The 18,479-nt window shown below is 35.7% G+C and overlaps 1 protein-coding gene across 1 annotated transcript in view; it reads right to left on the reverse strand.

The window, feature by feature from the left end:
* Positions 1-12,190, reverse strand: part of LOC129228635 (dipeptidyl peptidase 1-like) — a 48,518-nt gene extending 36,328 nt beyond the window's left edge. The window contains 1 exon segment of the mRNA XM_054863317.1: positions 11,801-12,190. Coding sequence (XP_054719292.1) covers positions 11,801-11,960 — 160 coding nt within the window. The 5' untranslated portion in view covers positions 11,961-12,190.
* Positions 12,191-18,479: the final 6,289 nt, after the last annotated feature.

The following is an 18,479-nucleotide window of genomic DNA, read 5'->3' on the forward strand; positions in this document are numbered from 1 at the left end:
CCTCCTTTTATTAATTTTTCAGCACTAAAACTCTTATTTTATGCTAATTTTCAGTTTGCAGTTAATTTTTTTCTTCACTTTTCCCACCATTTAAATTATATTTTTCAAGCAAATCATATCTAGGGCATCAATCTTATGATGAAGGATTTTGTTTTGTCTTGATAGCTGTAAAATTAACTGAGTTTGATGCATTTACGTAAAACTTGTTTTTGGTCTAAAAACGGCAACTAAGCAAACTTAAAATGGCGCGTTAAAAAAAAGTATGAGCCTAAAAAATTTTCTTTTAACACTTTTGATTTCATTTAGTATTGAAAAATAACTAGTAAAAAAATTGGGAAAATCAAAAATGTCGAGCAATACGGCCTGGGTGAGTTCTATTGGATGACCCACTTATGTTTTTTTTTTAAATTAAATATGAAAATAATTACATTTCAAACGTAACGTATGCAACTCTAAAATCAAGTGCGGATGTAGCTTCTTGTTACGAAGGGGGTCATCAGGGCAGTGGCGGATCATGCGATTTTGGGGCCCCAGGCGCAACCTATCCGGAGGCCCCCTTCAATTGACACAACGAAAGTGATATGGTTTCCTATATTTACAATGCAAAAAATCATATTTTTTTTAATCAACAAGCTTTGGGGGCGGGGGGATTATTCTTATTTAAAAAGGAAAAACAACGATATTTCTGACAAAAAAAGTTTACTGCGAAAAATTTTGTCTTTGTTTTTTGGTAATTTAGGTAGTGCAGGGTGTGAGATCCGAACCCCAATTTCAGACCATCTAGCAAAATCGCAGCTTTCCCCTGTTTTTCAATGCGCATCATTCAGTGGCGCAACCAGAGAGAAAAAAAAGAGAGAGAAGAAAGAGAACCTTTAATTGGATAGGAAAAATAAGGAGAGAGGGGGGTCCGGGGGAAAGTTCTCCCCCGGGAAAAATTTTAAACTCGTAGTTTTAAAAACGCAGTTTTAGACTTTCTTTGATGATGTTAGGGGGCACAAAGGTGCAGCTGCAGGCAGGTCCGGATCTGCGCACCCGCAGACCCCGTAGTGCGGGGGTGCACCTGGTTTTTTTACGGCCCAAGAAATTGAAGAAAAAACTGAAAAAATCTAGCGCTCTAAGACTTATTAACGTTACAAATATACACTGCTGGCCTCTGAGGCCCTACAAATTTTGTTGTAGGGGGTCCGACATTTATAGATCCGGTCCTGGGTGCAGGGGTCTCAGCGGAAAGTTGTTGAAATTGAAGTCCTAAAAACACGATTATAGGTTATATTTATTGACGTTAGGGTAAGGGATGGAGCTCAGGGACTGCCTTTAATCGATTTTTTTTTTCAAAACAATAGATAGAGATCAATTCCTCCTTCCCCCTTCCCAATTTTCGAAACTGTATAGTTTCAAAAATACAACAGTAGACAAACTTTACGGGATATTTAAAATGTGATGAAAACCTTCGTGAGAGATTTGCTTTTGTTTCTTTCTTGAAAATTGTACAGTATAATGAAATCCATACTTAAAGGATAACTTAATAGGCTAGACCGGTTATAGTTTAGACACATTTTACATTTTGATTTTTGTTATATTTGTTATTTTATATTTTTCTTTACGAGGGTTACGTACCAAATCAAAATTTCATCGGAAGCAAGCACTATTTTCTTATTAAATAATGATTTCAAACCTTTGTAGAGATAATGTATTCGCAACAATAATATCTTAAATTTCTTCTCGAAATTTATTAACTATACTCAACGTGAGTCAATTAGATACACAAAAGAATAAACTGTTGCGCTGAAGTAATAAGCGAAATGAAGTTTTTAAGGGTTGTTTTGAAAGAAGATTTTCACAAAATATTTTGTTCGAGTGAGATGCTAAAAGTAAATTTGATTTAGTTAATGTAAATAAAGTATGGCTATCTTCTCCGAATTACGCTCTTTTAAATATTTCTAGAGTAATTTCATTCATTTGAGGGGTGTTTTTTTTTTTTTTTTTTTTTTGAGCAATCACGATTGCTTATTGTTCTCATTTGACTGTTTTTGGCGTTACGCTGATTTTATTTTCCCACCAGCACTCTCTGCCAGCACCACCGTCGCGTCGACCGGCCTCACGATGCTGCTCCTCTTACGAAAACCGTCTCCAGGTTGCGTCCATGTCCTACACACACACGCATACACACCCATGCCTGCGCACAGACACAAACACACACTCCTACACACATACACACACTCATGCCTGCACACAAACACATATGTCTACATACACACATACGAACGCCTACACACACAGCACTGCAGACACGACACGCACACACGTGCATACATACACACACACGCACCCACACACATGCGCCTACACAAATATACACGCTTGTGATTGCGAAAAACATAATTTGAATTCAAGATGCCAAAAATTCAAATTTTTTTTTTTTTTTTTTTTTTGAGCAATCACGAATTGCTTATTGATTATTTACTTGACCAAAGTTGATGTTGCTCTGATTTTTCAGATTACCAGGCGATGGCTGTTTTTATTATTTATTTAGAGAGCAAAATTTTCGTAGTCATAGTTACAAATCGTCTGAGGGCAGGGGCTTCAAATAGGGAGGGAGGTGAGAGGGGCGGTTGCACTCCCAAATTTTTCACTCAGAATAATAAAAAATGGTCAATTCATTTAAGATAACTTATAAAATCATTTGCCTGCATTTTCAGAACAGAAAAAACTGATTTAGAATAATTATTTTCCTTAACTAAAGAAGTAGTCTCTTCATATGGGTTAAATATGTCAAAAATGCGTAGTCTATGTTATGATCGGGCATCTTGTATGAGATGCCGGTACAGTGTTGAGACTGCGCAATTTTTACGCGTAAACTCCATGTCATTTTACATAAATTTTAATGCTCATGTTATATTTTAATGTTTAGCTAGTAAGTATTCATTGACTCCTTGTACTAGAAACACATTTTAGTAACTCGATGTATTATATGCTTTCTTAGAAACTCTTTGTAAAGCTATGCTCTTTTTGAAAAACATCCTATATCAAAAAATACTTTCACGTCTACAAATATATCTTGATGCTCTTTACTTGACAATCTCTGAGTGACACACGATGGTATTCAAGAGTTAAATCTATAAAAGTCCCCTGGACGAATTACTGGAAAGCGACTTTCTCAATGATAGGAAATCTGATGTCATTTTGATAGGTATGACTTTGTTTGAATTTTCGTTTACTGTACTTATATTGTGGAGCGTTTTTTTGAACAATGCTACACTCTATCACAAAACTTTCAATCCGTTAATCATAATTCATGGATTGACAATTGAAACTTAGTAATTTTCGAACAAAATGATCAATTCAGTTTCTCAAGAAATTGAGACAAGATTCGATTAGATACATTTATCATTGGTCTTAAGTTCAATATTACGTAGATCGGTTACAGAAAACAAAAAAGAAAATATTACACTTATAAGTTAAATTTATAGCATGAGGGAAGAAGAACTGCTTTGTGAATTGTGCGACTATACTTTTTAATGACGCAAAATAAATACTAGCCCAATTTAAAAAGTTTTCTTGGTTATTTTACAGAGAGGAATCTGAAGGAAATGTGTTTTTTAACATAACTTTCTTGCTTCCATTGTTTTTTGACTGTTTCAATCAGGTCAGTCATTTGAAAGATGACTTTTGTGTCTCGCTCTCAACATCAAAACTGCCCTATTATTCTTAACATTAAAACCATTTTATTATCACTTCCTGTTAACCAATATGTATTTTATACCATACTGAGGAAAATCCTGTTCAAGAAAATCGACCCCCCAAACGAAATGCTGAAAATACCGCCCCTGTCTGAGGCTTAGCTCAAGCAGACTTGGCATTTAAAAAAGGCTTTTTTTTGCGTAAAATTAAGTTTTTCAGAACAAAAAACTTATCTAGATGAAATTAAACAGCAAAAATTCATCTAAATACAAAATTTAAAGATTACTAATTCCCATCTTTTGAGATTGATAAGAAATAAAAATGCATAACGTTATACGCTGCAAATAATCTTTATTATAAGTGTACCTACTGGTCGATATGGGTTATTAATTCTTCATCTGTATTACCGCATCCGAATCACCATTTCTTTTTTGTGGATATGTCTTGTATTACCAGGAGGGTGTACAGAAATTTTGGGACCCATCACAAATAAAACTTTTACGGGCCCCCTCCATATTATTTACCCCTACTATTTGGGCCCCCATCAGGCTCGGGCCCGGGTCAACAAGTGTCCCTTCTCCCCCCCCCCCCCCTCCGTGTACTCCGCTAATGCGTATTACCAATTCTAGAAAATCCAAAGTCATAATATGACGGGTGTAACGTTCTTGACCATTTCCATTATCTTCCATTTGTAGAAACAAGAAACCCAACGTGTAGGTACTTATCGCAATTCATGATTGTAAAAAGCGTAATTTGAATTCAAGAAGTCGAAATTCAAATGCGAATCCTGGATGCTCTTTGTGTGTGTGTGTGTGTGTGTGTGTGTGTATAGGGGGGGGGTCATTTCTAAGCCTTTCTGGAAAAAGAAAATAACCATTAAAATTTGTGAGCCTAAGTATAATTCGGTTTCAACTAGATCTAAACGCAATGTATCAACTTGACCGAAACAACACCATTACGTTAACTCAGAAACGTGGGAAAAAAACATCAGCGAATATCAGAAACTTCTGTTAGGAAAAATCATGTCTTCTATTCAAGGAACACAAATCTTGGTTTAATCTTACTACTATTATATATGCGAAAGTTTGTCTGTATGGATGTATGGATGTATAGATGTTTGGATGTATGGATGTATGGATATTTGTTACTCTTTCACGTAAAAACTACTGAACGGATTTTGATGAAACTTTACAATAATATAGCTTATGCATCAGAATAACACATAGGGTAGTTTTCGTCCCGTTATGGGGGGCAAAACCCCCCTTAGGGGAGCAATAAAATACAATCTTACTACTATTATATATGCGAAAGTTTGTCTGTATGGATGTATGGATGTATGGATGTTTGGATGTATGGATGTATGGATGTTTGTCACTCTTTCACGTAAAAACTACTGAACGGATTTTGATGAAACTTTACAATAATATAGCTTATGCATCAGAATAACACATAGGGTAGTTTTCGTCCCGTTATGGGGGGCAAAACCCCCCTTAGGGGAGCAATAAAATACAATTTTCGTATAAATTCTCTAATATAGGGATGAAAAAATACTTGCACATATTTACATTATATGTCCATCGAAAGCTCTGATTTTTCTGCTGAAGATGGCACTTATTCGAAATTTCTAAGTAGAATAAAATACGAGTTATGAGCTTTTTAGTTCCATGTTCGAAGGCTTTCCTAAACTCAGTACAGTATTTAGTGTATCATCTCAACTCTCTGTCGATAGCGACAATTGTTGTATTGTTGACTATCTTTGCTTTTCGTGACTGTTCAAGGCTTTTCTCAAGTCAAATCTTGAAGAAAGATTTTTGCACAAGATTGGAAAATAATACATGATTTGGCTGATCATTTTCCATTTAAACGGAACTTTAGTGTAATTAATGGTTTTTATTATTATTTATGCTGATTGAACACTTACTCATTATCCAATCAACCAGCAGATCGCCAAAATTTTTGCAGAAATATTTCCGTAGCTGATGCATTTGGCAGTTTTTTTTCAATGTCGCTGTTTTTGAAGCCGAAGACTACGTCATAATGTTTCTCAGTTTTCACCATGTAAACAAAATATCGCCAATCAAAGAATCTTTAAAAAACTTTTTTTACTGTGTTAAATAATCCAGCAACTAAATTAGGCAAATCCATAAACAGTACAAAAACTTCCATTAATTTTTCCTTTTTGCACAATTTCAAACAATCGCCGAATTTTACTACTTATTTTGGAAACATTTCGAATGAAACTCTTTAGCGCCATTTTATGGTGACCAAAAGTATCTCAGCACCTGGCGATAATATCTTTGTAACGAAAATTAATATATCTTTTTTACAAAGTAAAGAAAGAAGGAGGGAGCATCATCGAAGGTATCCCAAAACGATTCCCGCAAATTCGGTAAAATCGCACCAAGAGCCCACAATGATTGAAATTTCCCAAAATAACTAAAGCAAGTATAAGGGGATAACGAGAAACGTCAATAGCAATACAGAGAAGGTTTTAGACTCCATGTTAAAAAAAAAAAAAGTATCAACAGATTAATCTTTTTAAACATGAGAAGAATAATTTCATGTTTTGGAAATTTGTATATGCTTAAATATAGTGCTTTCGTTTCTAAATCAATACTATTTTGTTCTTTATACTTATTGCTATTTTACTTTTATGGGTAAGGAAGAAACTCTACTTTTAATCATGTCAAAAAAATGTGTTTTAAATTCTTTCACTTAAACCAGAAAAAAAAAGCAAGTAACGATTTTTTCTCATAATTATTACTGACCCAGGCAACGCCGGGTATTTTTGCTAGTATGATATAACTACTTTACCACCCTACGCGACAGTTGAAAACAAACTATAAAAATTTACTTTTGTGCGCAAGAAAGCATTTTTTTTACGGAAAACTTGCAAACAAAAAAAAGACAGCTGTGGAATAATCATAACTCGGCAGCAGGGCTGTGGAGTCGGGCTCATTTTAGGGTAAAGGAGTCGGAGTCATTCGAAAACATGTCGACTCCGACTCCAGGTTTCATTTTTTTCTTTAATTTTTCCTGACTCTCCTTGCATTTTTTGAAAAATTAACTACCAATTAATTTGATTACATGTATAAATACCTACTAATAAGAAAATAACTCATTGTGGCAACCAGCTGGCTTGATTGTTTATCGAATTTTCTGTAACAGCTACCTACGCCGTTTCCTAGTTTGCTTATTTTCTAACTTAATTTAACTGATAGCAAACAATTTTGTTGCCTAACATTTTCTAAATAATTACTTTGAAATAAAAATAATATATTTTTTACCTCGATCTCTGTTATAAAATAGTAAAACGAATGCATGTATCGCTTGAGCAAGTCGAGAAACTTTTCAGGGTGCTTGGTAAATTCAAAAAAGTGTTGGTACGAAAGCACAAATACAAAAGATCCGATGAAATATAGGGGATAATGTTGTACCTTGGAACACTTTTCATATTTTAATTTTTAACGTCAATTATTTGAATCAAATTTAAAATCTAAAAGTCACATTAAAATAGCCCAACATACTTCTATAGAATATATATTTTTTAATTCAGACAATTTGAAAATAAAATGTTGCCAGCCATTTAAAGTATAACTTCCAAGCTACCCCAAGGTTCAACATCCTATTGTACCTTGGGACACATCCTGTTGTTCTATGGGAAAGTCTTCATGATTCAGGAAACAGCCTTTTTATACTTGAACCAATTTTGCACCAGAAAAGAAAAAGTTGTTTAAAAGACTACATATAAGATTAGAACATTGTTCCATGTTCCTAAACATATCCTAATTATTAAGAATCATGCATATGTTGTACCTTGGAACGTGTCCTAAGGTACAAAATGTTTGGCTTTCCTAAGGTACAATCACCAATTTAATGAAAACCAAAATGATGGTCAATCTAGAAGCACTATAAATAATCTGCTTATGAGAAAATAATGAAAGTACTTCTCTTTTATAACAGAATAAAATTCAGTTGACTAAATTTACAAATACATACAAAGACGGAACATGAAATGAAAAAGAAGAAAATATTTACTTTTGAGTCATGAAATTCGCTTTCTCTCACAAAATCGTCAATTTTACTCATTTGATGCTGATTTTTACTATGGCACCATTTAGGGTGAAAGGTTACTATTAGAGATTATAAAAACATGGCTGCTAAAAATAGATTCTTAGAAAGCAGTGCCCCAAGGTACAACACTCCCCCCCCCCTAAATGTTTTTTTAATTCTAAAAATTTTATCTAAGAAAGCTTGGTTAACACTGAAAAGTACAAAATAAATTTAGTATATGATTTATTGCTTACAACACTCAATAATTATAATTAATCCTAAAATCTTCATATTAAGGTTCATTCTGAAGCCGTCAATTAAAAAATTAAAATTAAAAATTGAGCCAAGAAATGTAGGTATCTAATTAAAGCTATTCGTACAAAGCTGTATACCGCCGCATTTTGTGTAAAATTTGCTCCAGACGTACATGTACACTACCTTTCTCCGCAATATAGTGCAATATTTTTGTTGAAATTTTTAAGATGAATTTTAAGATTTATTATCGGGGAATTTTTTCAGAATTAAAGAATCTCAATTTTTATAAACTCTGAAATTAAGTTGAGGTGTCACCTACCAGATGAGTGCCACCCGGGAGGGAGGGGGAGGTGCGCCACCTCTCAAGAAAAGTTTTTGACTTTGCAAAAAAGTTTTTTTTTTCTTTCAAAACTCTTTCTCTCACTCTTCTCAGCGCTTTCAAAAATTGAAAGCACATGATTTGATCAGCATCTGTTAAACATTAAAGGGGAGCAAATTAATCTTTTTCATTTTTTTAAAAAATGGGACTTTTTAGTAATCTTACTTTAGAAATCGCACCTATCGGATAATTTGATTTTCATATTGAATTTCTAACGTTGTATGCATCTTAGGTTTACAATAAAATACACCGCGAAAATTTCATTAAAAAGGAATTAATATTTGAATCTCTATTTAGGAGTTTTCCCCCCTTCCCATAAGGGGGATTTTAAAAAATAAATTTTAAAAAATAAAAAAGCCGCAGTCGGAGTCGGATGTTTCAAAATCTTGGAGTCGGAGTCAACCATTTTCCTTCCGACTCCGCAGCCCTGCTCGGTAGCAGGAAAAATTCAGCATCGTAAAAAGAATGTTGCGTAGGAGCATTGCCTCAAAAAGAACTTTTCCCGACTCTTTTGAAACAATTTCGTTTTTAAACTTATGACCAAAAAGGAAAACGCATTAGAGAAAAAAAAGTGTGATTGCTCACCTAAAAAATCCCAGGGCTGTTTTTTTTTTGTAAATGCTTTTTTCTTTCATTAAACTAGCAAGATTCTGAACACTTACAAGACAACACTCACTGACTGAACTACTGAATTGGATTGAAATGTACCGGACAGAAAAGTTCTCGCGGCGATTTTCCAAGGTCAACCCAACCCCCCTGTCTTAGTGCCATAAAAATGCCTTTCCTTTTGTTACTTCTTATCTAACACCCCACTTTCTCAGGGACAAAATACGACCTTGAAGAAAAAAGCGGGAATTCTCCTATCTCAGTGCTGAGATAGAAGTGCTGAGTTACGGTACAGTGCGAAATATGCTAGATGAAGTTTTCCGGAGGAAAGAAACAAATATATATTTTGAAACTTTAAACCTTATACACATACAAAAAAAAAAAAATGTCCAAAATTTCTCTTCTGTAAAAATTTAAACAAAGCCACCAGAAGCCTGGGGCCCCTTTAGATGCAGGGGGAATTATTGGGAGCAATCAGCCAGCATCTAAAATACATGACTAATTGTCGATTTCCAGTAGTTTTGAGCATTTTCCACTCAAAATTATGATTTTCCAAGGCATATCCACAAAAAAAAAAAAAAAAAAGTTTTTTCTTCCAGAAAAATCCAAACGAAGACAACTGAAGTCTGGGGGCCCTTTAGACGCAGGGGGCCCTATTGGGAGCAACCGGCCCGCACCTAAAATCCTTGACAAACTGTCAATTTACAGGACTTTTGAGCATTTTCCACTCAAAATTTTGACTTTCCATGACAAATTCTCAAAAGAAAGTTTTTGTCCCAGAAAAATTCAAACGAAGGCAGCTGAAGTCTGGGGCCCCTTTAGACGCGGGGGGGGGGGGCCTATTGAGAGCAATCAACCCGCGCCTGAAATCCATGACTAACTGTCAATTTCCATGAGTTTTGAGCATTTTCCACTCAAAATTATGACTTTCCATGGCAAATTCTCAAAAGAAAGTTTTTTTTCATGGAAAAATTCAAACGAAGACAGCTGAAGCCTGGGGCCCCTTTAGACGCAGGGGGCCCCATAGGGAGCAATCAACCCGCGCCTAAAATCCATGACTAACTGTCAATTTCCAGCAGTTTTGAGCATTTTCCACTCAAAATTTTGACTTTCCATCTTTTAGGAAGTGACGCGGCTCCGAGGCCCCTTGCTTTGCTGGAGGCCCCAGCTAGCGCCTCATGCGCCTATTCGGTGATCCGCCACTGCATCAGGGTCGCTCCGAGCTAAAATTTTCGGAAGGGCGGGAATTCTCCATTTGGCCGAATGGAACTCCCAATTTTGCTCAATGATAAAATACGGGTATGCACTTGCACACATAAGTACATCTAATGAAAGGAACATTTCAGCTTTAAAAATTGCATTATTGCAATACAATCTCCAAATTTGCCGAATCGCCGAACAAAATGCGTCGAATGAGGAAATTTTTTGAGGTCACAGTGACTCCTCATTGGGACACCTTGGGAGTCATTAATGAAATATGAACTGAAATCGGAAGGGCCGTTATAAGAGCAACATTGGGGCACAAATATGGGCTCCGGCTCTCTCCCACGGAAATTCCTCGAAATTAGTGCATTAGTGTGCCAAATTTTGGAAATGGGCCGGGCAGGGGGAATGAGGGACCGGAATTTAGGTCTAAGGTCTCGTTTATCTTTGGTTGCGGTAAGACAACGGGTGCCCATTCCCCCAAGTTCGATGGCACACCCCTATGAAATATTATGAAGCACCACTAAGGTGGTTCAAAAATACATGTGAAAAAAAGTTTCTCCCAGAAAAAGGGACAACCCTCAATATTTTTAGACTTGTGTTGATAGTAATATACTGGAAGAATTTTAGCTTCCTATTTCAACTGAAAGAGGGGGTGCTCAACCCCCTCTCCCAAACTTCATAAATATGGGGCGGGGGGGGGGGGGTTAAAAAAAATTCATTGAACTAGAAAAACAATGCTACATATCATAATATACACCAGTAATATGCATATACATTGCAATAAAAATTTTACAAAAAAAAAAAAAAAAACAGCTGGGGAAATTAAATGTTTCTAAACTTGAGGCATTTTCTATAGTACGGCTAATCTTTACTAATAATAAAGCTGAAAGTCTTTCTGTCTGGATGCCCGGAGGATGTCTGGATCTCTGTGACGCCAGACCGTTCGGCCGATTTTCATGAAATTTGGCACAAAGTTAATTTGTAGCATGGGGGTGTGCACCTCGAAGCGATTTTTTGAAATTTCGATGTGGTTCTTCTTCTATTCCAATTTTAAGAACAAAATTATCATAAGATGGACGAGTAAATTACGAAATTATCATAACATGGAGCCGTAACATGGGTACAAGCCAATTGGCGAGAAAATTCACCATACATTATTTGTAAATATACAGGCGAACCAAAAGACCTTTTAATTTTTCCATTACTGGCAAAGTAGTGCGTGTACCACTAGTGTTAAATAAGGGGTCATTGAGCACTCTCTTAAAATTTGAGTATGAAGCTAAAACTTTTACAGCATAACACTGATAGTAAATCTAAAAAAATAGGGGGTGTCCAGGACTCTAGCTGAAAAAAAGTTTTTTTTTTTTTTTTTTTTTTTTTTTTAACCACCCTACACTACCCAGAACGAGAGCACCCCTAAAATGTGATGTAAAACTTTCTTAAATTACAGCCGGCCTCTAAAATATTATACAACCTCCTCCCTCGTGTGCACTCCGGGGTAAGGAAGGGGCTCATGACGTCACGACTCCCTACTCGGAACGTATCCGCGTTTTGTACACGTGAAATAAACTTTTCAAATGACTTCTTCTTTCTAGTTAAAGGTTCGAATGAGCGACTTACCATCGAAACCAGTGCAGTTGACACCAGAATCGAACTCCCGTCTCCCCTCGACGAATATCCATTCTCCCCTGATATCCTCGTAGGTGCAGTTGGCAGGAGTGTCCGCATCCACATATCCCGAACACACCAACAAAGCAACCAGAAAACACAGACGCCTCATCGCCACTCAGTTTCCTGTCCAGTTGGAGCAATTATCAATTATTGTTGCTTCACAGGGAGCTGCAGCTCTACCAACGCGAGTTCTGTTCTTTCTGTCACAGTCTCATACCATATCTCTGGCAGCCGATGATGCTGATCTGATCAACAATGTAATAGCTGATGATCGCCGAGATAAGGAAGGGCAGCTCCAGTCCAGACTGTGGTTCTTTTCTCTCTCTCTCTCTCTCTCTCTCTCGGAGGCCCAGCTCAAGCTCAAGATCACAAAAAAAATCGCTGGTCGGGATAGTCACGTCACGCCTTTTAGATAAATGCCTCGACGTGAGAAGAGAGATCGCGATTCGGAAGAGCTGAAAGGGGATAGCAGGAAGTGAAGAATGGTTGTGTGTGTGTCTGTTTTTTTTCTTCTTTTTTTTTTCATGTCGTTTTCATCATTTATCTCGGAGCAGTTGCGTATCAGAAGAAGAGTTAAAGTAAAAAAACAAAAACAAAAATAGAGAATTTTAAAAGTTTTGAAAAAATACCAACATCCAGAGGCATGCACAGAAATTTTTGGACCCGTTACAAATGACTTTTACGGACCCCCTTCGTTTTGTTTACCCCTACGTCCCTACATTCCTTTCACCTCTCATTTTGAAAGTCTCGGACCCGGGCAAACAGGTGTCCCTTCTCTTACGCCCCCCCCCCCCTGTGTCAGGGTTAGCATAAACCCGGGTTTTTTTTTTTTTAAGCCCATGGACCCAGGGTTTTTTGGGTTTTTCAAATAAAACTCGAAAAAAATCAACTAAAGCTGTTTTTTTTTTTTTAAGAAATGTTTTTTTTTTTTTTGTCCTTTTTTAGGGAAAATGTGCGGTACTTGTAGCCTATTTTAGCGTAAGTATATGGACAAAGCGCAAAAATTGTCTTGGGGTAAAAAAAGCTGAAAAATTAAGCGTTTTCTGAAGAAAAGAATAAAAGACGACGAAACCCAAGATGAATTTTCAGATTGTTTTGTTTCCATGATTGCCAACAGTTAAGGCAAAGTTACTTCTCGAATGACAAAATCTATTGTTCGTTTTTAATTACTACATTTTTATTTATTTATTTATTTATTTATTTTATTTATTTATTTTTATTCATTTATTTATTTATTTATTTATTTATTGCATTTTACTTTATTGCATTTCATTTCGTTATGCAATACTACGGCAGTACCACAAGTAGTTTAAATCCCTTTTTACTGAATTCCAGCTTAATCAAGACATTTCTTTGAATTTTATGTTGCCTGTTTTTCTATTTCTTTGTACAGAGTAAGAAATATTGAACCTTTTTGTAAGATAATGAAAATACTGTACCTCCTATTCTGTTTTCTGTCCAACCGTTTGTGAAACCTGTTAATTTCTAAAAAATATACCTTGTTTATTCGAGATTTGTGACGTGCTGGTTTGCAGAAAATGATTCACATGAACGCCTTTCGTCGGCTAGAGTAGTTTCCTCTGTACAATCTACAGATATTTAGAAAATCAGATGTGACAGGACTTAGTCAAGATAATTTGAGGTATTTATTGACCAGTTAAAGAAAAAAGTGAAATATATTTATTTAAAATCTATGAAGTATTTTTCTAATGCCGTTTCGAGTTAAGAAATACTTAAAGTTCAAAATTCAATTTTTATGGCCATTGTCTGTGGTGAAGAACAAATAAAAAAGAAATTTAAATTGTAAAAGTATTTAAATTAATTAATTTTTTAAAAATTTCTCAGAATTTTTTTTAAAAAACCCAAAAATGGGCTAAATAATGGGGTTTTTTTTAATGTTTTTTTTTTTTCAAAAAAAAACCCCCATGGGATCCAATCCGGCCAACCCTGCCCTGTGCACGCCCCTGCCAACATCAAAGCTTGCAACTCTCCCAATCCGAAAATTTCTAACATGAAATTTATTGCTAATTTATTAGTTAGCGGTTTCATTTTTGACAGCGAAATGTATTTTACTGGACTTTTAGAGAAATTTATTGCCTTAACACGTTTTTCCTGAAGGGAATCATGCAATAAATTTCGGCTCTAAGTTCCATTTTTTTTTTTTTTTTTTTTTTTGTTACTTGCAATTTTGCTATTTAAGCTATCTGCTTTTCCTTTTCCGTTGCTTTTACCGGATGCCTTTACATCCAAAAGCTCGCTTTGAATTGAAAAGGGGGTTCCTGAATGCCCCGAAACACGTGTATTCAGTAATCTGTCAACTTCTGCTAAACAACTTTGGATATTTCCTGAAACTAAAAATTGAAGTTTTATTTTTTAAACTGAATTTTTGATTTTCGGGGACTGCCGGATTTCGAGTTCTGTACACACTAAATTTAAGAAATCCCTTTAACATTCGAGTTTTTGTAGTTAAATTCATTTATACAAGTCTTCCGAATTTTACACTTTCAATGTTGGCAGTTATGCAATTTCTACCGGGCTGCCCAGTTGCCTAAGAGCAATGGCGCAGGCACCCCTTCATATTCTACCGAGCGCCCCCCCCCCCAGTACCCGCCGTCCGTAAAAATTTCTGACGCAATCTAAGGGAATTCTTCCGTGAAAAAATTTCAAAGATTTTTCAATTTTTTTTCCCCCATTTTTACTTTTTATTGAATCGGACTCAATTAAGTCACTTTAAAAATACTACTTTGGTAAGTGCAGAAATAAATCTTGTAGGTTTCAGGTAAATTTTGATGTACTACTTAATGATAACTTATCAAAAAATTCCTCTAAAAAGAGACAATATTTTTTAAAAAATTAAAAAAAAAAGCTATCGCTTTCGTTTCTAACGGGAACATATGGTAGATGGTAGTCTAAAACGGTGTCATTCTTGTTTTGAACGCAAAAGAATATTGCTGCAATGTCTCACATTATGCTTCAATTCTATGTGCATAGCTGTTTAATAGATGTGTTTGGAGCTAGTTACAAGAAAGTATGTAACTTGTTACAAGAAGACAAGTATACTTGTTTCAAGAAAGCATCTGATTTATTTTTAATTCAAATTATTTATTTCGGTTTATTCTGTTTGCATTTCATTTCTTTTATTTATTCAGTATGTGTGTATGTCATTGGCGTAGTACAGAACTTTTCTAATAAAATATCAATAATAACTATAATTAATTAACTAAATAAATAAAAAATATTTTTAAAAAATAATATTAAATAAAATAAAAAGAGAGAGCTGAAAATAAAAAAAGGGGGAAAGAGGGTTTAGATTTTTTTTTGGAGGGGGAGAGATTTCAGCTGTTGAACTTGGGGGGGGGGGCACCTTGAGCTAAAGAAGCTATCTTCTGAAGCAGGTGCAGAAAAAAAGGCTAGGAAGATGAAGACTGTTTTCAGAATTTCAGACTCCTAAGAAGGAGGAATTCGTGCAACATTTTATGCGTTATAATCCTACTGAAGGACAAAGAGCCTTATGAAAGAAGCGGTGACATCATCTGATGAGGAGCTGGAGAGATGATGCTCGCAGCTTTAGTATTGACCAGAGTTCAGATTCGAAAGACAAAGGCAGGTTATAAGCTGTTACAGGAGGATTCAGTGTAACTCATATCAATAATGGCGTACCGAAGGAGGTCACTGTGCCCTAAAATTTACTTATTAAGCAAATTTCAAGACATACGTAACGGAAATTTCGAAATACTCGAATGTCCCTTTGGAGCGTCCGTGGCAAGGGCGAATCCAGAAAATGTTCAAGGAGGGGGCGATTTTTACGCTTTGAAATTTCAATTTCTAAAAATTTTCGGTCATCTAAGGTCTAAATTGAGGTTTTGGAACATTAATTTTGAAAACAATCCTGTAGAAAGTTTCGGTTCGGTCCCCCAAAGTAATAAGAGATGGGCTACGATTGCGTTTTCAAGATTTCAGTTCCGGAAAAATTCCGGGGAAGATCTCCTTTATCTATTAGCAGCATCGAAGATTATGTAAAATTGAAGTTTTTAGAACTTTAATATTAAAAATATAACCCGAAGAAAGCTCCTGAACATCGTTCAAGGAGGGGCCGATAGCCCCCATCGCCCCTCCCTTGCATCCATCCTTGGTCCGTGGACACATGAAGCCTGTTCAACGTTTAAGGGTGGAAAAATGCGATGTAAATATCTTGTGTGACTTTTGTAATTTAGTTACTTTACTGTAAGGAATAAATATTGCTATCAACATTTGCTATTAATCTGATTTACAGTATTCAGAAATCAATCAAAATTTGTTTTATTATATTGGATTTTTATAACTATCTCCTTAAAATTATTCAAATCCCGTGTAAATCAAACAGGCTACATTTTTTCTTCGGAAATATGACGCACAGGCTGTAAAAAGAAACATCCATTTACACACAGACAAGTCAACTGAAAAGAATGTTTTGTTTTCCGTTTCATCAACCTTTATTTGAACAGTCTGTCATATGAGTTGTTGCTGTGAATCAGGCTCACGCGCATCCTTTGGTATTTAATGATCTTCTGCGACGGTTATCTATAAAAAAACATTTTTCTGCTAGAATTAGGCAGAATAGAACCTCAATTATCCGAACCCTTTTCACCATCACCGGAATCTCGTAGAACCGACATCGGTTTAATTGAAATTATTATTGTCGTTTTTTAGCTACGGCGAATTGCCTATCGTTTTCACTTGACTGTTGAATGACGTCCGTCCTTTGATTCTTGGAACTGGGCATCTGCGAGCACCACCGTCGACAGGTCCCTGCAGGTGCTGCAGCGAGCATCGTCTCCACCAGCAGCACTACCAACCGGAATTCGCTCCTCCTGGGTTGCGTCCATGTCCTACACACACACACACACACACACACACACACGCCTACATACACACACGCACACACACACACACACACAAGCGTGATTTCGAAAAAATAGATTGAATTCAAAGATGTCAAAAGTCCAAATTATTATTATTTTTTACTGTTATTATTTTGGAAAGCAAGCATTATGACAAGATACGTAACTATCTCCCCAAGGTGCATTTTTTCCCTCAAACATTTGTTTTAAAAACGTAGTTTGTATGAAAATATTACAGATAATAACGCACGCACATTATCAACGATTTTTTTTTTCTTTTTTTTAATGACTAAAGACAGTGAGAGAAGTAGAGACGTAAGCTTTAACTCTTTTTTTTTTACCTAAATAACATGGGAAAACCCGGAGAAGGGAAAAAAATTATTGGCCTGGTCATTTCGAATTTTTCCAGGAGGGGGGGGGGCGCAAAGGGTAGATACTCAATGCAAATTTTATTGGAATAAATCTTATCCACTTACATGTAAATACATTGATTATTTTAACCGAGAGAGGGGTTGAAATCGACTCCCTTGCTCTATTATTTGACGGACCTGCGTTTTTCTCTTGAAAGCTGCTTCTCATATTAAGATAATCTTCGTGAATCAAAACACATGAAAGCGTTAACTCTATTTCCCCCCTTAAATGACATAGGAAAACACGGAGAAGGAAAAAAATATACAAAACAAGGATTGTTGTTATCATTATACACTACATTACATGCCTATTACAGTCCCCGGCTAAATTATTAGACGCACCGTAAGATTTTATGGAAAACGTTAATGGGGTCGTTTCCAAAATTTTAAAAGTATTTTTTTCTGAAAGAGCATGCTTAAAAACATACTTGCCTCCTGTGGGAGTCAAGGTTGGCTCCCTCTCGTGGGACCCAGTCCACCACTCTGATGCGCGGGGTCGCATCAGAAGCGTTGAAATTCTAATCCGCTAACTTTTTGCGTGACAGAAGTGACGTAGTTTTTAATTATTGCTAAAAATAATGAAAATTAATTAAACTTAACAGATAAATTTCAAGGCTAAAATTAAGCAAACATATAATTTAAGTCAAAGTCAGCGTAATCCACGCTGCTTAAGTTCAACCTTGAAATTTGTTAACTTTTATTAACAAAATTAACTTTATAACTACTAATATTTTTCATTATTTTCGGCAATAATCGAAAAGCTGATTTCAAATATTCTTTAATTTTCTCGCTATTTGTAATCTATTTTCTCCATTCATTAAAATGTACAATTTTGTTGTGAATGTGCCTAAGGGGCCATTCATTAATTACGTAAGGATGATTTCGGCAATTTCTGATCCCCCTCCTATCTTCATGTAAGGGTGCGTAAGATTTTTCACCCCCCACCCCCTATTATTACGTAAGATTCTATTTCGTTTCTCACAATAATAAAATGTTGTCAGAAAAGGATCAGTTGCGCGAAAACTCCCAGTTTGACGAAAATCAAAGATTTTTATTTGTTAAATATATGACTAATAACTAAAAATAAAGCATGTAATACATAGTACGATTCTTTTATTATGTTTTACGCTATTCATTCTTTGTAATAGAAGTTTAAAAAAATAGCTCATCCTAATACGTTTTTACCTTCCAGATGCAAAGGAAATATGATCCCTGTCAAACCACTTGACCGAGCGATTTCTAATATGAAATATCGACGTGGTATTAAGCGAAAGAAAGGGTTTGAACGCCCCCCCCCCCCCGGTAGAGATTTTTCTAACCCACCCTCCCCCCTCAGGA

The sequence above is a fragment of the Uloborus diversus genome, chromosome 8, assembly GCF_026930045.1.
Source record: "Uloborus diversus isolate 005 chromosome 8, Udiv.v.3.1, whole genome shotgun sequence".
NCBI lineage: Eukaryota > Metazoa > Arthropoda > Arachnida > Araneae > Uloboridae > Uloborus > Uloborus diversus.